The 14445-nt window shown below is 34.3% G+C and overlaps 1 protein-coding gene across 1 annotated transcript in view; it reads right to left on the minus strand.

Annotated features, from left to right (window-relative positions):
• Nucleotides 1–13886, minus strand: part of LOC123526938 (uncharacterized) — a 35010-nt gene extending 21124 nt beyond the window's left edge. Inside the window, exons 1-2 of the mRNA XM_053523911.1 lie at nucleotides 13782–13886; nucleotides 12785–12830 (exon numbers count right to left, since the gene is read on the minus strand). Coding sequence (XP_053379886.1) covers nucleotides 12785–12830; nucleotides 13782–13808 — 73 coding nt within the window. The 5' untranslated portion in view covers nucleotides 13809–13886. The remainder of the gene's footprint in view (nucleotides 1–12784; nucleotides 12831–13781) is intronic.
• Between the last annotated feature and the right edge of the window lie 559 nt (nucleotides 13887–14445).

Genomic DNA, 14445 nt, shown 5'->3' on the forward strand with positions numbered 1-14445 from the left:
TTTTAATTTAAATTTCTTCTAATTCACTAAATGGAACCCAACTATTAAATTTTTCACTATAACCTTTCCACTTTACTAAAGCTTGTTTTTCCTTATAGTCTCTTCTAATAATTTTTTCTATTCTAAAAACCTCTTGTTTAGTATATAAAAGTTCTTGCTCATAAAATGAACCCTGTATTATTTCATTATTCAAATCTTTTATAGAATATGTTCTTGGATTTGTATTATTAATTCTATAAATTATAAATATTTCCTCTGTCCAGTTTGGTGTATATACTTTTTCAAAATGCCGTTTAAGTTTGCTTAAGCGAACTCTATCACCAATTTTAAACTTTGGTTTACTCTTTGGTATCTTTATATTACTATATAAATTAAAGTAAACAGTACCTTTTTAAGTTTTTACTGGCTTCAGTTGGTATCATTTTTATACTAGAATGTTTTGTTTTGTTATATTTATCAACCATTTTCTGTAAATTATCTAAATAAGTGTAAGTATTATTTGCTGTAAAATATTTCCACATTATTCTTTTTAAACTTCTATTAAATCTTTCGATTACTACAGCTTTTCCTTCATTAAATGTATGATACATGTTAATCTTATTTTTATAAAAAAATGATTCAAACTTTTTACTATAAAATTCTTTTCCTTCATCTACCCATAAATTTGTTAGTGTTCTACCTTTAGGCCGAGCGTGAAGAGGAGCTAAAGCTCCGTCTGAAGCTCCAAAAATTACTTTTTCAAATGCTTCAGTAACAGATTCTCCAGTTTTATTCTTTAATGAAATTACCCAAGCATATTTGCTAAACACGTCAATAACGGTTAATAAAAACTTTACACCTTTATTATATTTTGAAAAACCTTGCATATCAACTAAATCAGCAGACCAAGTATCATCAATATCACTAACTATCACTCTTCGTTTCGAAAATGTTCGTTTAATTGGTTTATGTAATTCTTTAGCTAATTCGTCACTCCATGTTATTTCGGGGGTCTTTTTGAGTGAGCTTTCAGCTCCCAAGGACTTACGTCCAAGCAGATGCTCTATCCCCTTTTCCCGTTTTTTGACTTTTTTCCGAGTCCAAGTTTGTATTTCGTTTTGATTGCTGGTTTAACAACTAAATGTTTTGAATCTTTTCTCCAAATGTTTTTGATTGAGTGTTATTTAAGTTGGAAAGCATTTGCTTGTCACATATACCTTTTTTTACACCACTGTCATAGCAAAAGTCATGGTCCATGCATACTGCGTCCGGTTCATTAACAGGAGGTCCATTATCTAAAGGATTTCCTGGCCCGCAATAGTTATATCCTGGGAGTGTTAAACCTTTCTTAGGTAATAAAGGTAGCATTGCTTTATAAATATCTAAATTACCTCCTGTACTTTTAACAAACTTTGATTTCATTCTTCCACAAGATGAACAGGTAGCCATTATCATTTTTTCTCGTATTTTGCTGTAACATAATGAGGATTTACTGCTAATTTCAGAAAAGCTCGCCGAATGGGCGTTTACATCAAACGCAGGTAGTAAATGACGTAGCTGTCACTCCAGTGATCGGTGAGAGGGTAATTTGATGACGCTTCTACGTATTTTTCTATCGGTCGCAGTGGAAAGCAAGTGTTAGTTACAAAAGTGAAATATTATGGGAGTTTATTTCAGGATAATCCTGCATAATCATTACAATATATACGTGCATGTGCATGTATGCATACGCAGCATATACACTTAAAACTATTTACATTTAATATAGATCTGAGCTGTCTGAAGATCGATATTGATGTGTATAATTTGTATTTATAGCAGTTCTCGACGAAATACAACACACAGCTGGTTTCATGTATTTATTTTTAATCGATGTATCTAGTCTCCGTATTATATCCACAGATGTCGGTCATGGATTTTTTTTCAAACGCGAAAAATACCGCTTGTTATCGATGTTGTCTTCCACATTGAATTATAAGGTTCGTTTACCCATGTTTTGCTTTCAGTTGTGAGAAAACAAACTCGGCAATATTTATTTAAAACTACATGCAGTATCTTTTACAACTGAAAGTTTTGTCCCTTGAATCGTGAACGTCTGGTAATACCTAATACATGTATGTATAATGTCTTTCTTCTATTTCAACCTTTAGACAAATTGTGGCATGTGCTTTTGCCTTTGCGACCAGTGCAGACCAAGATCTGCCTGCACGTCCGTGCAGTCTGATCATGGTCTGTACTGTTCGCCATTCAGTCAGTATCTTTTTAGTAAGCGCCCCTTTTAACAGTTAATGGTACTGTCCAACTTGAAAGATAGACAAGTTCATTATAGAAATTTAGCAGGGTAAAGGTTAAGAGCGCAGCTTGTTGCATTTCTTTCTTGTTACACAGAGAATAGAAACCTAAGACCATGCACTAGATTTTGTATTAAAAAGCTTCATTGTCCAGTCCAAATGTCATGTTGATTGCTATTTTAGCGCGCCAATTATGACTGATGTCACTCTATTGAACTTGCTTTCAGGTCACTGTTATATTATAGCACATCAGTAATTCCTTTCTTCTACACATGTGTATCGGACAATTCTGTAAAGAGCGCAACGCGCGCTGATTTCGACCGTGTAAATCGCGTACAGTCTTGGCATTTGTTTTATTTTCATTTTTGCTTCAAAAATTACTAAATGGTGCAGATAAACACGCAGCCATTTTTTAAAAAACTAATACGTATTTCCTTTCCTACGATACGATGTAATCCGATTGTCGGTAAAAATGCAAAGGATGTGGTCATTATAATTATACCTCCGTCTGAGTCTGATTACTACATCCAGTCTTCCAGCGGGTTAATTTAGGTTGCCTTGATGATGTTTATTTCAATCTTTCCAAGTTTGACGCGGAGAATTGTCGAAGGCAGACAAGCTTACGATAGGAAAATTATAGTTATGATTTTAAACTAACAAAAGCACTTGTGATTCTGATTAAATGGATATCATGGTCAGATGGTAAGATCGTTAAAACTAGTATTTTTGGCAGGCAAAGTGTAAGCAAGATCGCCTTTTACAAACGCTGTAAACACAGAGGTGCAATTTTCCTATCACAGTTTTAAATCAAAAAATCTTTTGAGACACGTAAGTTCTATAGAATTTATTTTGTATTTACGACATAATCTATAAAATACCAAAGCAAAGGATAGACATAGATTAGAATTGCATTGGAAAAGTTTTCAATATGAAAAAATATACATTATTTCATAGAAATCCGTCAAATTATTACTGAATGCAGAGGACATGTGGTATGCGATGTCATGAATACATGTACTAAGTCAAACGGAAAAAGTAGAGATAAAACTAAGCTGTCAGATTGGGGTGGGGCATGGGTTCGAGCCTTCCTACCGACCATATTTCTTTATGTGAGAAAGTTGGCAGTTTCTTATGGAGACGAGAGTCTAGTACTGGTTCTTCCCAGGAGAGATGCTAACTACCCAACATCAAAAAAGAACTGTTGAAATCTGGCGTTAAACCCAAGAAAATAAATTTCCGTCGTGAGCAAGTTTCTTGGCAAGGAGACTTATTTAGTCATGAATTCCGAATCAAGTTTCAATTTGCTATTAAAGCCAAATGAAGGAGCCAAGCACTTAAGGTTTTTAACTTCATGTACAACGGCTACATGACCGGAAGTTGAATCATTGATAAGTTCAGTTTTACCAGGGATTCCTGGTTTTACAGACATAATGTAATCAGTCCGAGTGCACGTAGACTGGCTCCTGTCCCTATGTTTGTTCTTATTTACACATATATAAGTTTATTCATTAAGAGGGAAGTAACTCCAGCAGGTTGTTTCTACATTGACATTTTTTATTGCCCCTGGCTCCATTCATAGGTTCAGCCATCAGATAAAATGTGCTATTTTAGAGGCTTAAGATTTTCTTATTTTGCTTGCAGTATTTATATAAAAAATAACCATGCAGCCAGGGAGCCAGGCTAGAGGTGCACATAAAATGTTTGTTTTGAAATTGAGTTTGAGTGAGATACGGCTAAAAACTGTAATATCATCCGTTTTAAAAACCATAAATACATTTATGGCAGACTTTTCAGTTTAACTTGACTCGCGTCTTGGGCGGAGTTTATGTAAATGACGGTTACAAAATTAGCCACTCACGATAAGAAAATTGATATCAGTCAGTGACTAAATGTGTATGATGCGAACACTGAATCGGCGCGCTATTCTGAAATTGGAAGTATATTATCAGTAAATTTTCTTTCTTTCAAACAATATATTTTATTCTGTAAACTCATTTATATTATATGTATTTAAAATTATTTAAAGACTAATAATGTAGTTACTAATTGAAAAAAAAACCGATACCTTTACACTTTATCAATTAAAACAACCTGCCAAAAGTTTGCCAAAGTGGCAGACACTGACACATTGCTGCCTTAGTGGCAGAAATTTGGCAGAAATTTAAATATAAGTGTTTTATCAAATTTAAATATATTAAATACACGGCTACTAAACGCTAGCGCCACCACCAAATTGTGGTGATAATGAAAAGAGCTATCGACATTTCCGTGGTGCAGCTATCGCCCGTTTCTACTTGTAAACACGTGAGTAAAATTTATATTTTATCTTATATTTTTATTGATAGAACTTTTTTCGAAAACTGGAGAATGTAGTTCAGTGTAACAACACTTTTACTACAAGTTGGCTGTAATTTCATTAAAATAATATGCAAATTGTGGTGTCAGGAGCTTTTCTCCCGAATCTGACAGTGGCACATTTTCATATCGGCCAGTATTCGAACACCATTCCGATGAATAGGCACACTGCAAGAACATTCCTGTGCATGCAAATTGTGTAGAAATGATAAATAATTATATACGCACACACCATAAATAATAGAATCTCGGTTAGAAGAAATTTACCAGGATTTTTAAAAGTGGTGGCGCTATAACTCTAGTGATGGCGCTATACAGTAGTGGCGGCGCTGTTTAGGCATTCAATAATACGAACTGCTGACGCATCCGGAACAAAACAAACACTAATATTCTCTAATTGATAATTTTCCTGCAAGGAATTATGTTATTAAGGAAGGAAAAACACGATTATAGTTTATTTACCTTTATGAAAGTTTCCATAATGTTATACATGTAGATTATTTTGCGATCATGTAGAGGTTACTACATGTATTTTTTTTTAAGTAACGTATTTTGGGTATAGTATGGGATAGGCTGATAACATCGATTATTGTAGAAATTTCCGTGGCTTGCAGACAGACATTTTCATATATTAAAATTGAATATATTAGCCACTAATCATATACAACAGCGCCACCACTACTGTATAGCGCCATTACTTGAGTGATAGCGCCATCACTTTAAAAAATAGTCGTGTTTTAACTTTTTACTGTGTTTTTCGTAATTCTTTGGTGTATGGGAATACGTGTAATTTATTTCTACACCATTTGCATGCGCAGGTATGTTCTTACAGTGTGTCCATTCATCGGAATGGTGTTCCAAATACTGGCCGATATGAAAATATGCCACTGTCAGATTCGGGAGAAAAGCTCCTGGCACCACAATTTGCATAATATTTTAATGAAATTACCGCCAACTTGTAGTGAAAGTTTCGTTACACGGAACAACATTCTCCGATTTTCGAAAAAAATTCTATCAATAAAAATACAAGATAAAATGTAAATTTATGTGTTTTCAAGTAGAGACGGGCGATAGCTGCACCACGGAAATGTCGATAGCTCTTTTCCTTATCACCACAATTTGGTGGTGGCGCTAGCGTTTAGTAGCCGTATAAATAACATTGTCAAAGTTTTGCCAAAATTTTGCCAAAGTGGCAAACACTGACACATTGCTGCCTTCGTGGCAGAAATTTGGCAGAAGTTTGGCAGAAGTGTTTAATTACAATTTACCGAAGGTTTTCACAGTACTTTGTAAAAACCTGTGTTTGTTTTAGTTTGCTGGTATTGGTCAATTTAGGTTAAGGGTTAGGGCCAAAATGAGGTCAAACTGTGCCAGAACCCTCATTTTTTATACTACTGACATATAAGTACAAAATGAAATTCGTCTTCAATAACAGCTTCACAATTTGGACAGTCACGATGTTCTCTATCTAAACCAATATGTCTACCTTTTTCAATCATGAGATTATGTGAAAAAATGCGAAAATTTGCCATACAGGATCGAAATTTAGCTATATCTACAACAGTAACATACTTCTAAACATTGTACATAAGTTTAAAATGTATATGGTGACAAAGTTTACTACTTTCATTGCATCTAGTCCTCCAGTTTTGAACATATTGGTCTTTCAACCTTTGTTCAAATTGAAACAGAAAATAGCGTGGGTTAGCGACTTCTTGGCGATCCCAAATATATCCAACTCCGTTAGTATATAAATATTGTTTTACATCTGTAACCCAATTCATATAACCTAAATTATCATAACATAAAAGCGTTTCATAGCACAATTTGATATATCTGTTTCTAGGCAAAGTTAGCAAACGTATCCAATATTTGATACAACGGTTAGCTGAGTATATATACATGGGGAACCTATGAACGTCCCCAAGAACAGCAACGTTACATGCACTTCTGATCACTTTAAAAAAGCGTTTACACGCATATACCTATATTGATTCGACACATCGCATATATTTTAGTCCCCATAGTTCTGAACCATATAGTAACACAGCCGCAACTTTTGTATCAAATATTTTAAAGAACATTTTATAAGGTTAACATTGCAAATTTTGTAGAGAATTAAAAAACATTTGTACAAAGACAGTCTGTTAGAAAAATATATGCCAACATCGGTAAAACCATTCACAGTATCTAACACGTTATTACCAAAGGACCAACGTTCTCTCCTCGCTAATCGTCCACCTCGCTTAAAGACTAGTACTTTTGTTTTAGAAATATTTACTGTAAGTTTCCTTGTATTACAAAAGGTTTCTAAAATATTTAATTGCCTTTGTAGCCCTACCACAGTATCTGCTAGAAGAGCAATATCATCTGCGAACTAAGTAGGAATATTTCCATAGTATCAGGAAATAACTGGATGCCTCTAGTATTGTTTTGACATAACAAAGTATACAATTCGTTTATAAACACGGCAAACAAGATGGGACTCAAGTTACACCCATGACGTAGTCCAACAGGGCATGAAAATATACTGGTAAAACATTGTTGTGTTCTAACACATGCTTTAACAGACACATAAATGGATTGTATAGCCTTGTATAAATGACATTGAACACAATTGTTTTTTTAAAACATCATATAATATTGACCGGTCAACCGAATCAAAGGCTTCCTGAAAGTCAATGAAAGCTACGTATATCGATTTTCCTTTTACACTTAAATATTTGTTAACAATAGAATACAGTATAAAGGCGTTATCAACTGTACAATAACCAGCTCTAAATCCAGCTTGGCATTCTGATATTCTGCTTTACGCTTCTACATAGAAAATTAACCTTTTGGTAATTATAGATATGTAGACTTTACTTAAAATATCTAACAATGCAATACCCCTGTAGTTATTTGGATTGCTAACACTTCCCTTCTTATGCAGCGGAATAATTATTGATTTGGCCCACTCATCTGGAAATTAGTCTTTTGTAAATAATCTGTTAAACAATTTTCGTATAAAAGGTAATAATACATTTACACCATAAACTATATGCTGTGGAATAAGGTTACCACCAGATGCCTTGTGTATATTTAAAGACTTTACAGTATTTACAATCTCGTCATCTGTTATACTAGAATTGAACACTAAGTCCTCGATCTCATCGATATTCATATTCATATCAATATCTCTATCGTCCTGTTCATAATCAATATTGTCATCAGCAACATTCGCTGCAAACAAGTTGCTAAAATGTTCAAACCAGCTGTTCAAAGATATATTTGGTTGCGATTTGGGTTTATCTGTCAATTTCTTCAACTCACGCCAAAACATCTTTGAATTATTTACAGCAGATAACATTTTAGACACATATTTTTTATTATATAAGTAACGTTTCCGTCTACACATATTTTTATAACATGTTTGCTATTTATATAGTCGTTCAAATTATTTTCATATCGGCTGGACCGAAACTTGTTTAAAGCTTTTCTACTCTGTAATTTTGCGGCTTTACAATCACTGTCAAACCATAGTTTATTTTCTTTACGAATAATCGGCCTTCTTAATTTTTGAAATCTAGCACTGCTATCTACTATAACCGTTGCCAATTTGCCTACACTAACGTTTATATCAATATTACTGTCGTCTAGCATCAAAATTAGACTTATAGGCATATGATAACTCTCCGTAATTCGGTGAAATCTGGAACTGTTGAATGAGTTCAAACAAACATTTAGATGTTATAAAATAGTCAGTAGTACTACAGCCATTACCATTAACGAATGTATAGCCATTATTCTCTGGGTGCACACCAAAACGACCGTTTGCTTTAATACAGGAATACACTTTACAAAATTCTATAAGCTCATGACCGAATTAATTCATCTTGGTGTCAGACGAAGACCTTACAATAACTACCTCACTGTCAATAATATCTCTTAATTCCGTTAATTCTGGTATATTGACAGAACATGTAACATAGTCTAAAGCGTTAGAAGTTCAGGCATTAAAGTCACCATTTAACAACAATTCTGTATCAAGTAACTGATTTGTAATAATACAATCCTCCAGTTCTTGTAACCCCGTCATATCCTTATTATCATAAAACAGAGAATTTTCTGGTGGTATATAAAGAAACATAAAGAACACCTCTATCTGTGGACAGTAATGTTTTATCAAACAACAGCATAACACCAAAAGTAAACCATTCGTTTTATAAAAGATGTCATATCGCTTTTAATTAAGACAGTAACACCGCCCATATGCCTTCCACCAGCATTTGATTTTTTAGCACTACAGGAATACACATTATATTCAGGAAAATATTGTTCACAATAATCTGATTCAAGCTCCCATGTTTCTTGAATACCAATGACGTCATGACTTTTCAAAAATTCCAGAATGTCAAAATTATTTAACTTTGATTTAAAACCTTCTATATTGTGACTGACCCCCCGAAGAGACCGTCTCCATGACTTCAACATCAGGTTCGCCGCTATTACCACCTTGCCTGTTACGTACTACACGCCTGAAAGTTCTAGCTTCTCCATTATAATCATCATCCTTAGGAACCATACGCAAAGCTTGCACGTTTAAAGCCAATCTCTGAAAACTGCGTCAGGAAATCGACTTTTTGCCTCAGTAATTAGAGCATTTGACAAGCACCCGAGCGACCCGGGTTCGAATCCCACCACAGGCATTTGGGATTTTTCGTCATAAAATGCTATGCTCTTTGATTTGTTACGGCTAAAAGACGTAAGAATATGCACTTATTGACTTTAGCACAGCAAACCTGGGTTGAACTATAGACCGGTCAATTGAATAAGCTATTGCCCGGCGATTTTAAATAAGGAGTCGTTTAATAAAACAAACTACCAAACCTTTAACACCATATTGTAATACGAATAACGCTTATGTCAAATATGAATGCAATTTGGCATACAACAAACAATTGCGATATATTCCCCTTAGCCGTCTGTGGCCAGCCTATAATAAAGCATCTGTTGCAGTATCAACAAACTCCCCTTCGAATTGTAAAGCATATGGCGTACGTGCCTGTTTTTAGCTCACCTGTCATTGTGACCGCTTGATGTCCGTCGTCAGTCATGCGTCATGTCGTGCGTCGTGCGTCAACAATTTCTAAAAAAAATCTTCTTTTTGAAAACCACTGGGCAACATTACACCAAACTTCACAGGAATGATCCTTGGGCGGCTCCCTTTCAAAATTGTTCAAAGAATTGAATTCCATGTAGAACTCTGGTTGCCATGGCAACCGAAAGGAAAAAATTGAAAAATCTTCTTGTCCAAAACCACAGGGCCTAGGGCTTTGATATCTGGTGTGTAGCATCATCTAGTAGTCTTCTACTAAAATTGTTCAAATTGTCTCCCTATGGTCAAATATGGCCCCGCCCCGGGGGTCACTTGGTTTATATAGACTTATTTAGGGAAAACTTTGAAAATCTTCTTGTACAAAACCACATGGCCTAGGGCTTTGATATTTGGTATGTAGCATCATCTAGTGGTACTCTACCAAGATTGTTCAAATTATCCCCCTAGGGTCAAATATGGCCCCGCCCCGGGGATCCAAAATTTTACATAGACTTATAAAGGAAAAAGCTTTAAAAAGCTTCTTGTCTGAAACCATAAGACCTAGGCTTTTGATATTTGGTAAGATGCATTGTCTAGAAGTCCTCTAATAAAATTGTTCAAATTATGCCCCTGGGGTTAAAAGAGGCCCCGCCCTGGGGTCACTTAATTATTATGTGACTTATATAGGAAAAATACTTAAAAATCATCTGATCCTATTTCCAAGACTGTTTAATTATAATTACTTGATGACCCCAAGTAATATGATGTCACTTGACTGTAAGCTTGGCCTACTGACCCACTTTCTTGTTTTTTAAGATATAGCCTTGAAATTTTGATGACATACACAGTTTTGCACACAAATCGTAAAACTGAATTTCATTGACCGTGAATGTGACCTACTGACTTTCTTAATATTTTAGATCCAGGGTCATCATGACCCTCTTGTTTATATATTGGTGACTCGTTTTGCAGTACATGTTTTACCATGTCTTATATAAGTAAGAATACCTTGCTGATCAATGATGATCAACAACATGAGGCAAAGTTTCAAGAAAAGCTATAATGTTTAACTTGTATCTATGAAACTATTTAAACAAGGTTTCTGATATTTTGATCCGAAAAGCAAACAAGTGCAATAACCACATGACTGTTTAATAGCACTTCAGAATGGTGTCTTTAATTAATGTTGATATCTATTTACCGTATTGTATATTCGTAATTCTTTCCAGATATGTCGACATACCTAGCTAGATGCCGCGTATTGTGCATTCTTCTAGATATGTTAACATGCATAGCTAGTTGCCGTATTGTGTATTCTTCTAATATGCCAACATAATTAGCTATTGGCCGTATTGTTTATCTGTCATGCCTATATTTTTTCTAGATATGCCAACACAATTAGTTATTGGTCGTATTATTTATCTGTCATGCTTATATTCTTCTAGATATGCCAACACAATTAGCTATTGGCCGTATTGTTTATCTGTCATGCCTATATTTTTCTAGATATGCCAATACAATTAGCTATTGGTCGTGTTGTTTATCTGTCATGCCTATATTTTTCTAGATATGCCAACACAATTAGCTATTGGTCGTGTTGTTTATCTGTCATGCCTATATTTTTCTAGATATGCCAACACAATTAGCTATTGGTCGTATTGTTTATCTGTCATGCCTATATTTTTCTAGATATGCCAACACAATTAGCTATTGGTCGTATTGTTTATCTGCCATGCCTATATTTTTCTAGATATGCCAACACAATTAGCTATTGGTCGTATTGGTTATCTGTCATGCCTACTAGATATACCAAAATACCTATTTATTTGCCCTATTATCATCCTTGCTGGCCTATCAGAATAGTGAGGTTGTTTTGGGCTGAAACACTTTAAACGTTTTGCACCCAGTCCGATAACGAAAAAGTACTTATACTCATTTACAAAACGTTTAAAAAAGACCATTTTCTTTTTCACCTAGAAAACTGAAGTTAATATGAAACAATATTAAATAAATCGTTTGCAATGGTCTTAAAAAGCAAGTAATAAAAAATTATTCATTTCAGCAAATTATCCGTATTTTACTAAGTATCTAATTGTAGATAGATAGATACGCAAAAAAAAGTTTATTTTATTGTGTATTCATTTTGAATCTTTAATATTCTATAAAGGGCAATATATTGAATATTATCACATCGTTTGCAAAGCTAAAATACCTATAACATTTTTCCATAAATTGAAATAAAGTACGGACTCTTTCTTTTCGCTATATAAAATATTTCCACTCGTGCGAAAAATCGATGGGATATGTGTACTTTCACAATGACTATCAGTTAAACCAAAGGGGTCTGGCACATGAATGGACATTCTCGACTGTTTCCGTAAATTCTTAGGGAATTTAAGTTCCCTAGCGGTAAAGACTGATTTCTTATCACCCGTTCACGGATCTAGAAATTAGTGGACGCTCCATAACTTGATTTTGTTTACAGTCAATAGTCAATTTTAAACAGCTTGAGGATCGAAATTAAAATTCTTAAAGAGAAGAATTTTGAGTTCGCTAGTTCAAAGCTCGAAACTAAATTTTTCACCGTTAAATTCGAGCCAGTATTGACGTCGAGTCTGCCGAAAATGGATAATTCGAGCTGAATTTAATTTCGAGCGTGTAAGAAGAAAGAAATTAAAAGTTAATTTTGAGGCGGCATATCTTTGGCAAGTTAGAAGATCGAACTTCAAATTTTTGAAAGGATGACGTTGAATTTCCCTGACATTGAATGTCGAGCAAACTCGGAGATCGAAATCAAAATCAAAAGAAACACCAAAAAAAATTTCCGAGGTAAAATTGAAATCAGAGCCAACAGGAAGATTGAAATTCAAATATTTCGAGTTAGCATGAATTTCTAGTCAATCTGCATTTTAAAATTTTGAATTGCGATATTCAAGCTGGCTCTAAATTCAATACCTGCCTGTTGAAATTCAGCTGTTTCAAAAGTTAGTTTCACATTAAATTCTAGCTGTAAATTCAATTGTTTTGAAAATTCGAGCTGGCTCAAGGAGAATCAGGAGAACTACATGCACGAGGAACTTACTTGATTGACATCGTGAGGAGGCACGTGATGTGGTTATCACCATAACCTACAAAACAAACACAGAATAAGCAATATAGACAGCCGTCATCAGTACACAGTGAAAGGTATATGTATAGACGTTACTGTTTTGTTTAAGAATTAATTGTCAAATATCAACTACACAGTGCTTGACAGAAAAACGAGCCAATAAATGAATCAAACAATATCGCCTAATCAGAAATTAATTTTCAGTTTAATTTTCTTATTTTTTTAAGTTACTAGCCAGTGTTAAATATATAGTCCGGTCATATAGCACACACGACGGACCGTCGATTTATATAAGGACCATGTAATGATAAAATTTATCATCGTATTCTGGCATAAATACTGTGTTCCTTTAGAGCGGCGATTCATAGTTTCGTGGTTTCGACTATTTACCATCATAGTTCGTCGTTTCGATTTTTCAATATCCTACTAAATGTAGTATCGTTCCACCGTTGTTTCAAGTTCAACATAGTTGTGGACGGTCAAAACAGTACACCATATATGAAGTAGGGTGAGTAAAACAGTGCACTTATACTTCCTTGCTATTGAGCTAGCTTTTAGCGACGTGATACAGTGTCCGCCTTAGGTGTGAGAAGTCCTGGGTTCGATTCCCGGCCAGGCCTGAATTCTTTTCAGCCTGTTACATATATAAAATATTTCATGTAGGTTTTTGGCAGTAAGCCGTTAGAAAATGAAGCGTTACACCTGAATTGTATAATTATGGTATTGAAATATCAGGGAATCGAGATATAGTTGACAAACCTTTTTCGGTGAAAAGAGCAAAATTTAATTCAAGGTAGTTTAAAAGGAAAGGCTTCTTCGTGGTAAGTGTATATTCTAGTCAGCATTCCACGTTACAATAAGCCACATTTCTTGTCACCATTGCACACTACGATAAGCCATGCAAGCAGTTATATGCCATAAACAGGATCTGTAAGTGATTTATCACAACAAAAAGTAAATAAAAACTTACCAGCAACGGCAACAAAAAAGCAACCATTCTGTCTGTTATAGAAGAGATTATTTCTATGTTCTAAAACAACACTACAACTACCTGACTGATTAATGACAATGTTCAGATAATATACCTTTTTATAACACTGTAACTAACAACGTACGTATTCATTTCAGAATCGCATATCAACTGTTCCACGATACGTTTTAACATAATATGATCTTTACGACCGTATATACGTTTTTCAATGCGATATCATGACTAGTACCTGCTGTTAGTATATTACATATCAACTGATATATGTTCTTTCAAACAAAATGATAATCATAAAATGATTGTATATATTAAAAGAACCCATGACATTAACTTGCACACGTAGCATCGTATCGGGATAAGTAGTTCAATATGTCTATTTGATATTTTTAAAGTGTCTTTCTTTGTATATGTACATGGTGTTATTAAGTTATGTTCGCATGAAATATGGTATGTTACAATCGGACTAAAGTACACGATCTTCTTAAACGTTAGATTGGTGTCAAATTCCTCTTTCCAATATTGCTATTTTCATTTCTACCAATTTATTTGTCTTTCATTTATACGACTTGTTTCAACAAGCGTTTGGCTTGACAAAGTTTGGCTGACATCATCTTTAGAATTGAAGTTTCATCATATCATGAACAAA

The sequence above is a fragment of the Mercenaria mercenaria genome, chromosome 14 (genome assembly GCF_021730395.1).
Source record: "Mercenaria mercenaria strain notata chromosome 14, MADL_Memer_1, whole genome shotgun sequence".
Taxonomy (NCBI): Eukaryota; Metazoa; Mollusca; class Bivalvia; order Venerida; family Veneridae; genus Mercenaria; species Mercenaria mercenaria.